Raw genomic sequence first — 17,707 nt, 5'->3', positions numbered from 1 at the left:
CTTGATGTCTTACTAAATTAAGTAGAAAATGTACCATATTTTCTCCCATATTGACGGCTCCCGTGTTTAAGCCGTACCCTTAAAATTGTTGAATTTTACCATTTCTCTCGAATCAGACGCCCACTGATTCATAATTCTCACCTCCATATTCATGGTTTTAATAGGGAGTACATCTGTGTTACTTTAAAGGAGAAAAATCATTGCACATGGTATTTCTGAGTTACTGTATGAATCATAGGATCGTTTGCTGAATTGCACATTCTTAAAAAGTGTTGCCTGCACATAGACAAATTCAAAAAGGAAGTCACGTGAGAAGTACAACCAGGAAGTGTGTCCATAGCGGTATAGTGTTCAGCAAGTCTCTGGGTGCAATGATAGCATGAGATACACATTACGCATGTATCACGGCTGATATTTTAATGATCGACCACAATACTTATGATCAGCCTTAACTATTGGAATGTGCTGACATGGTAAACACTACAAACATGTATCAAGACTACTCGCGTCTGGCCAGTCAGAGCACGTTTAACTATGATACGGTGATGGCGCCCTGAGCAAGCGATGGCAGGCACTAGAAGTTTTTTCATGTTTTATTTTTCTTGAATTTCATTCATAGATGTCAAAAATAAATTGTGTTTAGCGTTTTCTGTTTATCTTTACTCTATTTTGAAATAAATGACCATATCAGTCGCAGTCTTGCGTGTGTTATGGCGTTTCGTCGTGCGCACCTTGCAGTTTCATGCATGTAAAGTCTAATTTGTGCACACATAAGTCGTACTATTGATTCAGTCATGACTTTTTTTGTTACAAATATGGGGTTTATGCGCAAAAATACAGTATCCCTAAAAGATGATATAACATGATTATACATTTGAGTATTCTCAATCAATTTCACGTTATGATTACAGTTAGCCTTCACTAGCTTGCAGTTTACTTGAATGTCGCTATGGTACGCATGAAGTTCGCCCAATCATGCATTAAAAAGAACAACTGCGGTAGTGCTACATCCAAGTGACATAAAATATAGGAATTTATGCAAGAAAAAATCCAAGTGACATAAAATATAGGAATTTATGCAAGAAAAACTCTTGAGCGTGAAATAACTTCCTTATGAGCAGCCAATAGCAGTCTATAAAAAGCCAAACTCCATAAAATACATTAATAAACACAATATGGATATCATCTATAAGAACCCTAGCAAATATTTCAATTAAAGTGTGTTAAAGTATAAAGAATTTAACACCTTGCGCGTGTAAAGATAATTGGCTCGCTTTAGTAACATGTAATGACACAGACTGAGGCTTGCATTTCTTTAATTGTGACCAAAATCTTTTAGCTATGTGCTGAACTATTTTACACTCCCAAGAGAACAAGTACAATTGTCCATATTTTTTTTACATGTTATATAAATGTATGTATATATTATGCATATATCAGGGGTGGAAGGGTTCACAAAATATTCGGTTTTGTTGTCAGTTCTCAGTGCACTAAGTGGTGACTTTTAGATAAATCAGTTGACTCAAAATTTAATTAAAAGTAAATTTCTATAATTTTTTGTTATCTTATATCATATCAAAATGACAACAAAAGCAAAAATAGAACTCTTTATCGTACACTTTTCCTTTTAACTGAAGGATAAAACTGCTTTTTTCTGAGTCAACCAGAAACAGCGGGAGGGCTGAAACACATCCCGAATTGTGAATTTTATGAACTGTTCCACTCCTCATGTATATAAAGGTGCAAAACCAACATAACAGTTTTTATCCATTGGTGGAAGCGAACACATTTTTCTACTCTCCAAACAACTTGCATAAACATACAACTGACAGGTGAAATGTGGGAAAAGATGTGCCAATAGAAGTTCAGAAAAAAAATATATAAAGTGCTTAAATATATCAAGTCACTAACCAATGTTAAAACATAGTGACAATGTTATATGTTTTGAGGCAGTTTAAAAACAAGTTGCTTTTATTTTCTGTACATGGTATTTGAAGTGATTGAAATTCATGTTTTAATGATATCATAGTTCCCAAATAAACCCAAATTTTGATCTTAATAGTTCGAAATGCCTTATGATTGGCCCATATAATATTTAGAGTTCACAAAAACAGCAATAGACAAACGTTAGACAGCATGAGCAGTCAAGATAATTGAATATTGTCCTTTGTGAGCATTAAAAATCATTTTATGCCACGTTTTTCATTTTACACATTGCGCTTTTTTGTGTCATATGTATAGTGAAACTGAATATTCTTTTTGTTTCTTCAGTGTCATTATTCCACTTGATCAAAACTCTTTAAATCATTTTTCACATCTTTCCTACTCTTATTTACAGAAAAGAAACATGACACTCTCCAACTACACAATAATTCATATAACTCCGTCATTTTAATGTACTAAATGCATTCTCTCCTTCAATAAATACAAATCAGACAGGGATCCACTGCTAAGAGACAAGGAAAATAAAGCAGAACCTTAACTAGATATCCCCCAAGATTCACTTTTGAAACTTACGTTGTCAGGTGGCTTCTGGTGATATTATTTGCTTTGGTGCAGGTACTGCTGGGTGAACATGTTGAGCTCGCTATCAAGCCAGCCCGCTTTGTTCCTGACAAAAAAAAACAGAAAATTGGGATGAAATCAGAAATCTTCAGTTAAACCATTAACATTTATAAAGTTTTGAGGGGAATGTTGAAAATTGCAAAACAATGCATTTTCCTACTGCAGTGTCAAGGCTTGATCCCCAAGATTGAGCTCTATTTTATTTTTTGTTTTTCCTCAATCTTTGATATCCATCTTAGAGTCATGCAGCACCAACTTAGAATGTCATGCTTTTTTTTTTTTTTTACCGTAGCAGTTTAGCCTTGCTCTGCATGGTATCCAGTAGTTCAATCTTTCCGTTCATTTCAGTGATCTCATCTTCAAGATTCTGCCGTGTCACGTCAACCTGCTGACAGAGTTGGGCAAAGACCCCAGCCAACTCCCTGAAGTAGGCAGCAATACAAACAAAGTGTCAAAGAACTGTTGAATGAAAAAGGAATATCAATATAACTCAAATGTCATATGAATGCTCACTGTTGCACTTGATGACTGCAGTTCGATCCAGTGTAACTGACGATGAGTTGCAATTTCTCACTAGCGTAGTCGACAAACTGTTTCTTGAAGGCACGCTCTTTGGCCCTTGTCGTCCAGGTGAGGCGCTCGTACACAAAGAGAAGCCCGTAGAGACCCACGGACAGTGCGATTAGACGCCAGCCAACCGCCTTCCAGATCTGCATATGCCACAAGAGCTTTTCTTGACACAGAACCTATGTTCACTCAATGTACTGTATTACACGGACTATAATACACGTCTTATTTTAATTTAGATGAGAAATAATGCAATGTGGCCCAGCAGCTTCACAGTTTTGGTGGAGTTTGCATGTTCTCCCACGTGAGTTTTTCTCTAGGTACTCCGGTTTCCTCCCACATCCCAAAAACATGCTTGATAGGCTGGTTGAACACTTCTAAATTGCCCATAGGTGGAAGTGTGAGCGTGAATGGTAGGTCATCTTCTTGTGCCTGCAAATGGCTGGCCACCGATTCAGGGTGTCCCACGCCTGGTGCCCGTAGTTAGTTGGGATAGGCTTCAGCACCCCCCATGAGGATATGCGGTTCAGAAAATGAAGAAATGAATAATGCAATGTGCTGAATTGAGCTCTTGTGACTGCTTTTCTTGACTTATATTGTCACTTGACATTTTCTTTGTACTGCAAAGTTTGTTCGCTAGGAAACAAATTTATAGTGTAATATTCTATATGTATTTTTTGCGATAGATATCAGGCTGATTTTGTTGTTTGTAGATTTAACTGCGTGGGTTTTCTCCGGGTACTCCGGTTTCCTCCCACATTCCAAAGACATGCAAGGTTGGTCTTGCTTAGGGTTAGGGTCCAACTGTCTCTAATTGGACGGTCTAAATTACCCCTAGGTATGAGTGTAAGCGTGAACGGGTGTTTGTCTCCTTGTGTGATTGGCTGGCGAATTCAGGGTGTCCCCCGCCTCTCGCCCAAAGTCAGCTGGGATAGGTTCCAGCACCCCTCGCGACCCTAGTGAGGATAAAGCGGTTCAGAAAATATGAGATGAGCTTTTAACTCTTTCATTAAAATTGTCAATTATAATTCAGAAATCAATGTTAAAGGTTGGCATTGAGAGTCTTGTTTCACGTCTAATGACAGTGATAGAGGTCCAATCCTGTTTGACTGCCCTTTCGGTCAAACAAGAGTGGACGTCTATCGCCAACCATGGCTGGCAATAAGGGATTCATTTTTAAAAAAGAAGAAAAAAAATGCACATTTTAAAAACCCAATTTTTTCCCGCCCCATTTCAGATTCTCTGGAATGGCATCATCGGGTCCGATTTCCGATCACATGACCAGATCCAGGACATCTCTTGTTAGTACTGTAATGTATAATGTTCGTTCCTGGTATTTGACAAGATATAATTCTCTTCCCAAAAAACCTGTGTTTTTTTTCATCTTCAATGCGCATTATTTGGTTAGTGGAACTTGTAGTGATAAATTAAGATAAAAATTCACTGTTCTTTGTTGTTAACCTCCTAAGACCCAAATTATTGCATGGTATGCATTTTTATTTTCTTTTTGATATTTAGGCTAATTGGGATCTGATGAAGTTTAAAAACAAAGAATAATCTTTTGTGCATGTCAGGCCTTTGTAGTCCAAATTTTAACATTTTAGTCTTGTGACACCCACAAATGTGAAGGCCAGATCCTAGGAGGTTATTGAAATGAAATGAAGTGAGCAATTGTGTACTCACCACACCACCAACTACAAGGACACCCATGGAGGTACGGGAGGTCAGCGAGGCAAGTCCAGTAACCATGGATACCATCAGTTCCTCTTGTGTCATGGAGTTTTGTGGGAATGGGGGCATGCTTGCACTTACAGGAGTAAGTGCTAAAGTACGAGGGATCTGCAAGAAGAGACTTTATCAACCATCACAAACTGGTAAAGAAATTACATCAACAAATTAATAATAACACATTAAATAGTATGTCCATTGCTTTAACTTACTGGTTGTATTTTCTGCACTTCTCAAATGTCACACTTTTCTAGAAACATTTTTTATTCATTTCCAATTCGTCAAAATTCAATTAGTTCCAAATTCCAAGTTATTTGGAAACTATGGCTTTGGGATATTTGGAATAGGAGTGGTGAATCACTGGATTAATACACAATAAAACAAAGCACTATTTGTGTTTTTGTTTTACTTCTTAACATTGGAGTAAACACATGGATATTAAACACCACATAGCCTTTAAGCTATTAGCATTAAAATTACATTTTTCCCAACTCCATACCTCAACTTTTTCCCAGTTCGGTTTGACCGCAAACCATGACAGAGCAGTGGCTATACAAACAACTTGACTTTAAAATAAATTTAAAAAAACTGCATTATGGCCCAGTTTCCTACTAATATAATATACTTTGTAAAGTGCTCCTCCTGCAGGCCGGTCTCTATTATTGAAAGATAATTTCAAAGAATGACTGAATTTTTTATCAATTCTGCTGGCATTTAGAGCAGAGACCATTCTGTTAAAAGGGTCAAAGGTTTAACCAGTAAAGAGAGCCTTCTAACCAAACTGATGCGTAATCAGTTGAAGGGAGTGGTTTGCGCACCCCTGCACAAATATTTCAAATGCAAATAAGATAAAATTGGAGCTGAAATTAGAGGTTTATATTAAAATTTACAGATTTTTTTTAAAATAGGTTTGACACTATTTGAATAACATCAGTATTATTTGATTAGGCCACTAAAGGTTAATGCCGACGACTTAAATTCTCATGATTATTTTTAAACTGAATCTTAAGAGGTTATGGGCTAATTTCAGATTTTGTATTTATCCATTTATTTATGTATGTATTTATTTGTTTGTTTATTTTTTTTACCAGGAGTTTTTCCAATACATTCCCAAAATGGGAGTATATTGAACAAAATGACCACAAATCACAGATTTTACCTGGCTTTTGGTCAGGCACAACCCATTGTCAATCATTTATGAGAAGCTAACCAAACACAAGATGTTTTTCTTGCAGCAAATGATCACCCACTATAAAATGTAACCAAAAAATTTCCCGAATAAGGGATGAAATAAAATTCTAATCTAATCCAATCTAATCTAATTACTGTGAAAATAAAAACATCTCATATTGATTGACTCAACATGTCAAAGAAAAATGAAATGCTGGTAAAACTGAATTGATTTTATCTTGTAAAACCACAAATCCAAAAAACGCAATTTTCTTCTTGATTAGGGATGGGAACTTTGGGACTACAACCCTGACCGCTTGAACGCGGTATGGAAATCATTTAATAGTTAGTGGGCAGGCTGTGGCTAACAGAATCTGATGTTGATTTTTTTGAATTTGTTACAAATTGTAAACAACGCAACAGTCCTAAATTTTGACTTATTATTATTTTTTTAAGATCTACTCAAACAAATTTGGTGAATAATTGATTATAATTTTCTAATAAACTTGACAACACTTATCAAACAAATGCTATGCAAAAATCAATAAGAGTGTAAGCGAAAATTGGCCAAACAACTTTCGGTGACAACTGTCACAAATGGAAAAACCCTAAATGCTAAGGCATCGCTGTCAATTGCCACCAAAGGAAAGTCCTCTCATGGTGAATGTCTCACATTCTGACATTGCTAACACCTGCTAATCACGATTTTGCTAACTCCATAGCTTGTTTGCTCACATCACCAAATACCCAGATTACCATTAAAAGAAGAGTATAACCTACATCAGATGTCACCAACTACAGTCCTCAAGGGCACCTATGCAGTCAGTTTTTATGGTCTCCTTCCTCCAACACAGCTGAATCAAATAACCGTCATATTAGGCTTCTGGACAGTTTGCTGATGAGTTCAGCATTCAATTAAGGTGTTGTGAAGGTGGGAGACATGGGGAAAAAAAGACTGCAGAGGGGTCTTCAAGGACCAAATTTGGTCACTCCTGACCTACATACATCCTTGATTCATTTTGCCTATTCAATGTATGCACTCTATGTAATTACCTGGTCGCTGTAACCCATAAGGGCCCGTCGAGTGTTCTTGGGCCCTAGAAAGCGGTTGACCAGCATGGTCCAACCCAAAGAGAAGTGAAAACTGATATCCTCCTGGAAGTCACTGCAAAGCTTGTCACAAGCTAGGTCATAACTAAGACTGAAACATTGGCGTGGAACCAGCTTGTCCACCTGCTCTCTGGCTGTGTTGGGAAGAAGAGGCTTCAGGCCCTCTGTGTGACACAAGGAAACACTGACTGTGACACGTATAGGATATTATTGTGCAAGTTGATGAATTTCACTAAATGCCTGCCATTGACAGTGTCAAATTACATGATTCTTTTCATCCAACTCCTGTCAATTTAAACTACTAGTTTATCACATTTAGATGTCCCTCCAGTTGAAATGGCAAGGTGGAAGTTTAGCACCGTCAATGGCAGCCAACGAGTTAAATGAGACCACCAACTAAATCAGTTACAGTATATACGACAGTAATACAATTACCTATCATGTCTGCCTGCGTGTTCTGAAGAGCAGTGGTGATTGTGGTTGAGCACCTTTCTGACATGTTCTTTCCCAGACACTCTTCTATGTGGCGATGGAGCTCCTGACAGGCAAAATAGAAAACTTTTCAATTTAGTAGCACTTTTTGTGGGGTTGCCACATTTATTAAGCTAATTTCTTATAATAACATCTCATCTCATCTTCTGAGCCACTTCATCCTCATTAGGGTTGCGGGGGGGGGGGGGGGGGTTGGATTGAGCCAATCCCAGCTTTCTCCTGGCCAGAGGCAGGGGACACCCTGAATCGGTGGCCAGCCCATACTTAAGGGCAATTTATAGTGTCCAATCAGCCGACCATGTATGTTTTTGGCGATGATGCATGTTTTTGGAATGTGGGAGAAAACCGGAATACCTGCAGGAAACCCACGCAGGCCCATGGAGAACATCCTTTATAATAACATTTAATATTAACTTCAATCTTCTTGTTTACTGAACATTTACAGTGTTCCCTCGGTTATCGCGGTTAATGGGGACCAGGACCACCCCCGATAAGTGAATTTCCGCAAAGTAGGGATTCCCCTTCAAAAATGCTTAATTTGAATTTAATTCCCAATTAATTTATTTATTTTTTATTTTTTTACCCCCCTGTATACAGTACACCATATAGAATACGGGTAGTGAGTGAAATTCATGTTTTAACAAAAAAAACTGTAAAATATGTTGTTTCAATGTAATATTTGTATTTTATTCATTTTATTTTCCCCAAAAAATCTGCAAAGCTCTGAGTCCGCGGAAGCTGAACCGCGAAGTAGCGAGGGAACACTGTATTCCCCCCAAAAATGGCGGGCTGCCAGGGGACTTCTCTAACACAAGATTTTGGGGGAAAACGCTGTAGGTACTTATTTACCAGTTGTCAACTGCAGTAGGCTAAAAATATGCTGAAACTCACTTTCTTGTACACCTTGAGGACAACCTGTGAGGGATGAAAGTCCATGTGAAAATCATCCACTAGAACATGGAGCTTCCGGATTTCTTCTGCCATACAATTGGACACCTGGACATAAGCAGAGGCTTTGGGTGAAATTACTTCCAAAGCAAGATTTAATAACTCTTCTTAAATAGTGTCGTTTTTTTGTGGAAGACTTAACAGAAAGCAGTATAAGGCCAGACTTCATTTTCCAAATAAGTAAAGGTGACTCATTCTAATGTCAACATTTATGTCGAATGCATGGTCGTTCTCACCTGCCTCTCAACCTCTTCAGTGATTTTCTTGATCCTAGCTTTGCAGTCCATCGACAGCAGGTCCAACTGCTTGTCTATAAACTCCAGCCGATCTTGACGGTCTTCTTTGGTCTCAAGACAGTAAACCCTGTAGTCCAAATACACATATTATGGAGTAGAAAGATATTTCTACAGGAAGGAATAAGAGTTTCCGCGCCATGCCACATCGACTAACACACCCCGAGTCAATCACAGATGTTAACTTTTGAACTGTACGGTACAAGGAATCTTGACGGTACTTTTACTCTTTTGCCCGCAAACCAAAAACTGGAAATATTATTTGGAACACACATTACTAAGCTGTATCAAAGCCTGATAACTTCAAGCCCTGAGAAATCTGGAGCATTTATGCGTGTTATTGGAAAAACTGTGTTGACTGAGTATGGTTTCTGTGCTGATATTAAGCAGATATGGAATATTTGAATCATTTTCTAATCTGTTCACCTATGGACAGTGCCAAACAGTTTTTTTTTTATTTTAAAGCAGCTGTCTTTTGTTGTACCGGTCCCAATTATATTGGTATAAAATGATTATCTTCTGAAAACATTCCTCATCAAAATCTAATTGGACGATATTTGTTAACATATTTATATTGGGAGCGGTTGGCAATTTGAATATCCCGAATAATTTTAGTCTATTTATAATAGGAGGATTACAAATGAAATGGATCTAAAGTCTACTAGTTACAACTAATTGAAATTCACAATAAAGGATGAACAGATTAACATAATTAGATCAGTCATGATCAATGCCATTGAAAATATATACACATACATATACATACATACATATATATATATATATATATATATATATATATATATATATATATATATATATATATATATATATATATATATATATATATATATATATATATATATATATATATATATATATATATATATATATATATATATATATATACACATACATACATACATACATACATACATACATACATACATACATACATACATACATACATACATACATACATACATACATACATACATACATACATACATACATACATACATACATACATACATACATACATACATACATACTACGTCGGGTAGTCAACTGAATACTATTTCTAGAGTGTTTTCAGTGTAGTTTGTATTTACATTTTACACAGCGTACGGAATTGGGATTTTGTACAGTGTATCATAAAACAATAATTCATCACAATTTTATTTGTACAAACCTCTGTTCCTGAGCAGCAATGTGTACTGCATCCATGATATGCCGCAAAGCTTCAGAGATCTGTTTTGCCCGCACTGTGTGCTGTTCAAATTTTGTCTTTACAGCAGACTGAGAGATGCATTCCTAAGCACAGCAGACACATGAACAAACCAGCACAAAAACATTGAGTTAACAAATTACACATTAACATTAGGAATGACAATTTGAATTAGGCTTAAGGACAGTTTTTTCCCCACATCGATTAGGACTCTAAACTTGCGGCAACACGACAAACAATCCCTTCTGTGTAAAAATTTAGGGGTAAGGTAATATGAAAAGACGTTGGGCGGTGATCTGCCTCCTACTGGCTGACTGAAGGTAAGTGAAAGACAGTGAGAGGTAAGTGATCCGCTCAGGGGGGTGATGCGATGTATCCATAACGGCAAAATGCCAAATTACGAGTCCGAAAGTATCAATTATTTTGGTCTTTTGCCGAGAAATCGCATCTTATGGAGAAGCACTACCAATTTCGTCATACGCAGTTCTGGGTATGATGACTTCATTGGGTAATTAGACTTGTTGTTGATGATGATGACAAAGCCTATGTCCGTTTATTATTATTGAACACATAGCATGTGTAGTCTACAAAATGTACAGAGTACATGAGTCTTCAAATCTAAAGGTTTCAAATTTCATCTGTTTGTATGAGCATGAAAAAAAAACATTTTTAGCAAAGTAGTTTAACAGAAGAGAAGTCCAGCTCCATTGTTTTTTCTTCCATTAAAACAGTAGGGAACCAGCTATGTGTCCCACAACAGAATTTCAGCACAATGGCAAATGATATATCTTTTGGGAATGGATGAATAGAAATTCTCAAATTAACCAATAAGAACTATCTTTAAGTATTTAAAGACCCTTACTGCTTTAGCCCTGTAAAACTTTACCGTTGAGGTGCTCTCAGTTCCAAAGTCAAACACTTTTTTTGCACTTAATAGGTTTACGTAGCCACAGGCAGTAGGGGAAATGTTTGGTTGGTATCACAATTTCTTACTTTGGCCTTTTACTGCATTACCCTGCCCAGATTGTTTAGTCCAGTGATTGAAGGATGTTCGAACATGCTAGGTTTGATTCCAAATCCTAGGTAGCTTGCAGAAATTAGAATGTGAAAATTAACCACACCCAAAAAAATGTTTTGAGGTGGGGTAAAATAGAATGGAACTATGGACTTTCTCGGTGTGAATACGCTCTGAGATGAATTAAAGTGGTTAGACATTTTAGCAATACCTCAAATCGTCTCTCGAAGTTCTGAAACTCAAACATCCTAGCTTGAAATCCCTCTGCAAGTGCTCCACCTGAAATTCAAGAATAGACAGAGAAATGACATTTAATAATAAAGTGTTAAAATGAATAAATTTGCTTTGAAGTCACATTTGTGTTAAATGAGGAAAAATCATGCAAAGTATACCTTTAAGGGCTAGCTAGACCAACACTTGAAATGATAGTATATTATAGAGCACAAAATGGGAGCCTGGGGGCCAAATGTGGCCCGCTGCATCATTTTGTGTGGCCCGGCAAAGTAAATCATGAGTGCCGACTCTGGGTATTAGGATCAAATTAAAATGAAGAGTATAGATTTATATTAGATTTTCTGATTTTCCCCCTTTTAAATCAATCATAGTCATTTTTCATTATTTTTTTCTGTGTTTTCAGTTCAAAAATAACTTTCTAAAATCAAAAAATATGTAAATAAATGCTAAAATAAATGTTTTTAGACCTACAAAAAACTGAACATCCAAGGCTTTTAATCCATTTCTTTTAATCCGTTTATAAAAAAAAAATCTAAATATTATATCTAAAATGGTCCAGCCTATGTGAAATCAAGTTGATGTTAAAGCGGCCCGCGAACATACCCAAGTCGGACACCCTTGCTATAGAGTATACTCTTGTATTACCAACCTTTTTTAAAAATATTGCAAACAATGTGACCCCAACCCTAAAAAAAATGCATCTAATAATTTGTGAGCAAGGGTCCAATCTCACCCGTTTCAGGCATTCCTTGAGCTTTCTGTACGCGTGCTTGGAGAACCTCCTTTGCAGAGACAAAGAAGATGCGATCGCTGGCCTGAGCTTGGTCCACAACACCTAGCTCATGCACCAAAAAATTGGTACAGCGATCCATATGTTGACGGCGTACCTGGCCAGAAGAATGTGGTTAGGGGCTGTCAAATACTGTACCTTAAGTCAATTGTAGATACAGAATGATTACTTAACTTCTTAAGTGTAAACTGACCTCATCCATGTACTCAGGTTCAGAGGCTGAGGCATCCCAACGGTTATTAAGAATGAAGATGTTAGGACTGGAAAGTCGTTCGTTGACTTTGTGAAAAAAAGACTTCTCCTACAGAGAGACAATGGACAGGCCTTAAATCTTACATTCCTCAAGTTTTTTGCATAGTGTATTTAGAAAAAAAAGTATAGAGTCCATAAAACTTGAAATAGTGCTGCATGTCTAAATAACAGTCAATGACTTGCGTATTTAAAAACCTGGAATCTGACATTTTTACTTCCATCAGGAGGAGGAGCGTATATATTTGGTTCCCTATATCTGTATGTTGTGTTAAAAATAACTCAGGAAAGAAAGAATCTAACCTGTAGATGTTTGTAATAATAAATTAAAGAGTAGAATAGAATTTGAAGTAATGTGGTGAAAGATGTCAGGAGATACGTGTTCTAACCCAAGGATAAATAGAAGGGATTAGTATTCTCAAATTTACAGGATAAAGTTGTACCGTATTTTCACGACTATATAAGGTGCACTTAAAAGTCTTACATTTTCTCCAAAATAGACAGTGCGCCTTATAATCCTGTGTGCCTTATATATGGAAAAAACAGAAAAACATAAAACCAAAAACGAAAAACCACCACTGTCGGATATTAAAAAAACACAAACGCCTGAACTGAAACAATCATGTTAAATATGCAGATGCCATCTTAGTTTACAAAATCTTCCATCATATAGCTCCTCCCCCACTGCAAGATTTTATACAAAAAAATCCAAAACATCAACAATGGCTGGCTCTAGAGGTGACTGTGTAGTGAGTGCTTCATACCTGGAAGTCAATAGCAATTACCGTATTTTCCCGACTATAGGGGGCACTTAAAAGTCATACATTTTCTCCAAAATAGACGGTGCGCCTTATAATACAGTGTGCCTTATATATGGAAAAAATGTCATTCATTGAGGGTGCGCCTTATAATGCGGTGCGCCTTATAGTCTTGAAAATACGGTAATATGAAAGAGAAAAGGGGATATTGTGGTGGCGAGGTCAAAGGTCACAAGTCAAAAAAATGTGGTGTTCAATACATCTTAAGAACAAATAAAATGATTATTATCAAACTAGCACGGTATGTTTGAGCGAGGAAAGGGAGTAGGTCATTCAATTTCGGGTTATTAAAGTCAAAGGTCAAAGAGGGAATTTCACATTAGCTGGATAATAGGTAAGCCTATTTGTATCAAATTTGATGTGATGTGATGAAATGATGAAAATAGCAATGAAACTTTGAGACATGATGGAAAAAAGTGCCCTCCCACGTCACCAAATATAAAAATGCATTGATATTCACGGCTAGAGCAGGGACCTCCTCTCTAAGGTGCTTATCTAGTTATGAAATTTTTTGTCAATATGATTTACCGTCTGCATCAACGTAGACTCCGAATTTGCCACAAGTACAAACACGTCAGCATCTAAGCAGAATTTGTCGATCCAGCTGTCCAGTTCTGTCGTTACGTCAATACCTGGGCTGAATTAAAAATGAGAAAGTACCAGGAATTGATGTATTTCACACAGACAAATGGTATAAGTATTCTGCATATAAAGCACTCTGGTGATTTTTATAGCCAATCATTAAGCTGCTTAATGTAGTCTGAGAGCGTCTAAAGCAGGGATCATCAACTCTGGTACTCAAGGGCACCTATGCAATCTTTTTTCCGTGTCTCCTTACACAAACTCACCTGAATCAAATGATCAGATCCTCAGCAATCTCTGCAGAAAGCTGACACCAATCCTGATTATATGATTCAGTTATGCTGGAGAAGGGAGATACGGAAACCAGACTGGAAAGGTGCCCTCGACGACGGGAATTGGTGACCTCTGGTCTATGGTAAAATATATGCCTAACCTGTCCACCAAAACCAGATCATCCCTAAGCAAAGCACATTTTGCTTTAGGCCACATGACGCAGACCAAGCTGCCTGCTTCCAAGTCTTCATCCTGGTGGAGCGCGTGAGCTAATTGGTTCACCGTCTGGAAATTTAGACAAAAGAAATTAGCTTTATTGAAGGAAATGTAATTGTGATAACCACCTGCGTTAAAATTTTTAAAAAAAAGCACTCAGACCTTAATGCTCTTCCTCTCCTCCGAGCCTTCAGTAAGAATGAAAGCTTCATTTCCATCTGTTCCCTCCACCCTCAAGAAGCAGTTTGTGGTATGGCCAATACCAGAAGGTAGGACCTTGTCACATAGCATGGCGTTGATGACTGAGCTTTTTCCATTGCTGGTCCTAAAGAAGAAAAATACTTGCTATGTATCAGAATGAAATCATCAAACCATACATTGGTATGATTGATGTGAACGCTGTTATTTTATTTTATTTTACAGGTTGGACAAGAGGCACTTACCTGCCAAAAAACACCACCTTCATATGCCTCCGTGCCAGTACTTCTCCAATCCCTGCTACCTTATTGAGGTAACTTCGAACCTCCTGCACCTGTTCTTCTGTTGTGATTGGATCCAGCTCTTCATTTTTGTGTGCATCTAACAGAGGGGGAAACTAATTTATGATCAAATATAATGAGTAAAAATTCTATAGTCCTTTAAGCACAATAATGGACTGTAGAAATCAGATATTTGCTTTTTTCCTTTTGTAAGTTTCAAAATACGTAAACATATAAATTGGTGGCCAGGTAGCCCAGTGGTTTGCAGTTCTGGATGAGGGGTTGATCCTATGCCAGTCCTAACTTTTTGGAGTTTGCGTTTTCCTCTCCGGCCGGCTTGGGTGGGATGTCTCTTAGTACTCCAGTTCCCTCCCACATCCCTAAACACACTCTAAATACCCTTGGGTGTGAGTGTGAGCATGAGTGGTTGGTTGTCCATCTCATTGTGCCCTACGATTGGCTGGCCGCCAATTCAGGGTTTCCACTGGCATGTGCCCATAGTTGGCTGTAATAGACTCTAGCAACCCCCGTAACCATTGTGAGCATAAGTGGTTGTGAATGAATGAAGTATACAAATACATGCATTTTAAAGATAAAAAAGAATATCTACTCTTTAAGGAAAACAATATATACTGCTTTTGATTAAATAGATAAATGTGCTTGATGAAAAAAAACCTAAAACAATTAATTAGGATATATTAGCTAAAGAGTGCTTAAGATCCGCCAATCCAAGAGCAAGATTTTGGAGAGTCAAGATTGTGACATGAGTAGTGAACCAAGGACTTACCATCCAGAAATGCTGTGCTTTCCTTAATGTATGCGCCTAACTGTTCAAAGATCCCATTAATCTTCTTCTTCGCCGTGACAAAATGCTTGAGTGGTGACGCGTTCACCTCCGCCATTTGTCTTTTATCCTTCTTGCAATGGATTGCGTTGTTGTTGGGCCGTGTGAAAACCAGAGACATGGCACTGGAGGCAGAAACAATGGAAACAATCGTTAGATATCATTTGTAGATTATCACTGTAATTACATGAATGAGAGTTTAAGTGGAATATGCAGACTTGTCTCTTAAGCCGAAAAAATGGTGGAGCATATCCATGGGAAGTCAGGATGATTTGAAATAGGACATTTTCTTTTGATTTAACTGAGATTTGGGAGTAAATGTAAGGAAAGAGTTATAACCAGGAACATTTGAAGTCATAAGAAATCTAAACTTGTGCAAATTATTAGAAGAAAAAAAAAACATTAACATACTAGCAAGAAAACCTTTATCAAGTTGGAAATCATTATCAATCTTGAATATTCGTTTTTGCTAAAAAAAAAAAAAAAAAGGTAAAATTCACATGTCAAATAAATGTCACTTAAAGTAGGGTCACCAGCAACATTAACTAAAGTCTTAATGACCTATAGACTAGTATGCAGCGTCATAAAAATGCGTATGATTGCGTCTATTGCCATTCCTTTGATATCCATGAGAAAGATGGGAGAACAACCAGATCACAGCTCATTTTAAAGAGTTTAAAGAGCAATTCTAATTCATCTTACGTTTTGATTACAATCACACGCGTTAAGTTTGTTGCTGCGTAATTTCCAGCTAGGTTCGGAGCCTGGCTAGCATGGAAAGGCGGCGACTATTTAGAGGGCAACTGGGGACAACGTTTTGCTCGTTTCTTCCTGCAAATTCAGCTATTATAATAGCATTTCTTACCGATGGATAGTGCTCGTTCTTCACAAATCATCTACTTGCATCTTCGTCTTTTAGCGGTGACTAGCGATAAAATACAGTGGAATATCTTTACCTCTCTGGTTTCAACAAGCGAGACTCTTGCTGCACAGCACTGTCAAAGCTTATAAAAAGATGTTGGCAAGCCACCCTGAAGGGTTTTAACGTGATGACCTGAGCAGAAAGGATAACGCTACTTGCTGCATAATGTCACTTGTACGGCACCCACAACAGACGCCCCCTTGCATCTTCCGGCTTGGTAATGTGGGCTCCAACAGACGGTTGTGGCAAACAGCGCTATCTGCTGTTCCGGTGGATGAACTACTGTTTTTGTTAGTACTCTAGCAGAGTCTAGCATATATTGCAGGGGTCGGGAACCTTTTTGACGAAGTTGGCCATTAACGATTCATATTTTCAAACATTATTCCTTGAGAGCCATATTCGGAATTTAAGAGTAAAAATACATGAAAATGTGAGCATTTATTATTCATTTCACTACTTTGAATGTTAAAAAAGCCTGATTCTTTTGAGAACATTATTTCACTGTTGCTAATCAATGAGTATTAATGAGCTAATGCATGCACAAGAGTCTCATGAAATGATGAAAATTATGATTCAAAAAGGCAGAGAGCCATACCCCCATCAAAAAAGCCACATGTGGCTCCCGAGCCATAAGTTCCCTACCCCTGATATATTGGAAGTGAGCATAAGTATCGCATATATTGAGAGCCAGATGCGGAATATTTTATTTAATATATAATAATAAATAAAATACAAATATATTATATAATGCTGTTTTTATATATATAATAATAATACAATAATGATATAATATAGTAAAGCAGGGTGGCCCAGCGAGTGAGTGGTTAGCGCGTCGGCCTCGCAGTGGGGGACTTTGGTTCAAATCCAGGTTGATCCACCTGTGTGAAGTTTGCATGTTTTTCCCAGGCCTGCATGGGTTTTCTCCAGATACTCCACTTTCCTCCCAAATTCCTAAGACATGCATGGTAGGCTGATTGGACAATCTAAATTTCCCCTAGGTGTGTGAGCGTGAATGGCTGATTGGAAATTTACTGAATCTCAGAGATTTACGAGAACAAGAACTGTTTGGAAATTGAGCAAGTTATTTCAAATCAAAAGTACCGCTGTCGGTAATGTTCCACTCTCCCGTTGGCTCACCATGAGGATCAGACATCGAGGTTTATAGAGAAAACATGTATGAACAA

General features: G+C 37.5%; 1 protein-coding gene across 4 annotated transcripts; it reads right to left on the bottom strand.

Moving 5' to 3' along the window:
* Nucleotides 1-1,299: 1,299 nt before the first annotated feature.
* Nucleotides 1,300-16,753, bottom strand: mfn2 (mitofusin 2). Of its 4 annotated transcripts, none has more exons than XM_077722855.1 (18): nucleotides 16,467-16,753; nucleotides 15,545-15,726; nucleotides 14,722-14,857; nucleotides 14,441-14,603; nucleotides 14,223-14,347; nucleotides 13,736-13,844; nucleotides 12,334-12,441; nucleotides 12,084-12,237; nucleotides 11,328-11,395; nucleotides 10,066-10,187; nucleotides 8,817-8,943; nucleotides 8,524-8,628; nucleotides 7,576-7,678; nucleotides 7,084-7,304; nucleotides 4,816-4,971; nucleotides 3,079-3,275; nucleotides 2,853-2,987; nucleotides 1,300-2,611 (listed from the first exon to the last, which is right to left on the bottom strand). In XM_077722855.1, exons 2-18 carry the CDS (start codon nucleotides 15,720-15,722, stop codon nucleotides 2,542-2,544), a joined length of 2,277 nt encoding a protein of 758 aa, XP_077578981.1. In that variant the 5' UTR covers nucleotides 15,723-15,726; nucleotides 16,467-16,753; the 3' UTR covers nucleotides 1,300-2,541. The 4 variants fall into 4 exon arrangements, with proteins under 4 accessions (XP_077578981.1, XP_077578987.1, XP_077578995.1 ...); XM_077722861.1 differs by having other exon boundaries at nucleotides 16,558-16,753; XM_077722869.1 differs by lacking the exon at nucleotides 16,467-16,753 and adding an exon at nucleotides 16,013-16,164.
* Nucleotides 16,754-17,707: the final 954 nt, after the last annotated feature.

The sequence above is a fragment of the Stigmatopora nigra genome, chromosome 1 (genome assembly GCF_051989575.1).
Source record: "Stigmatopora nigra isolate UIUO_SnigA chromosome 1, RoL_Snig_1.1, whole genome shotgun sequence".
In the NCBI taxonomy this organism is placed as follows: domain Eukaryota; kingdom Metazoa; phylum Chordata; class Actinopteri; order Syngnathiformes; family Syngnathidae; genus Stigmatopora; species Stigmatopora nigra.
This window is presented reverse-complemented; position numbering and strand designations above follow the sequence as displayed.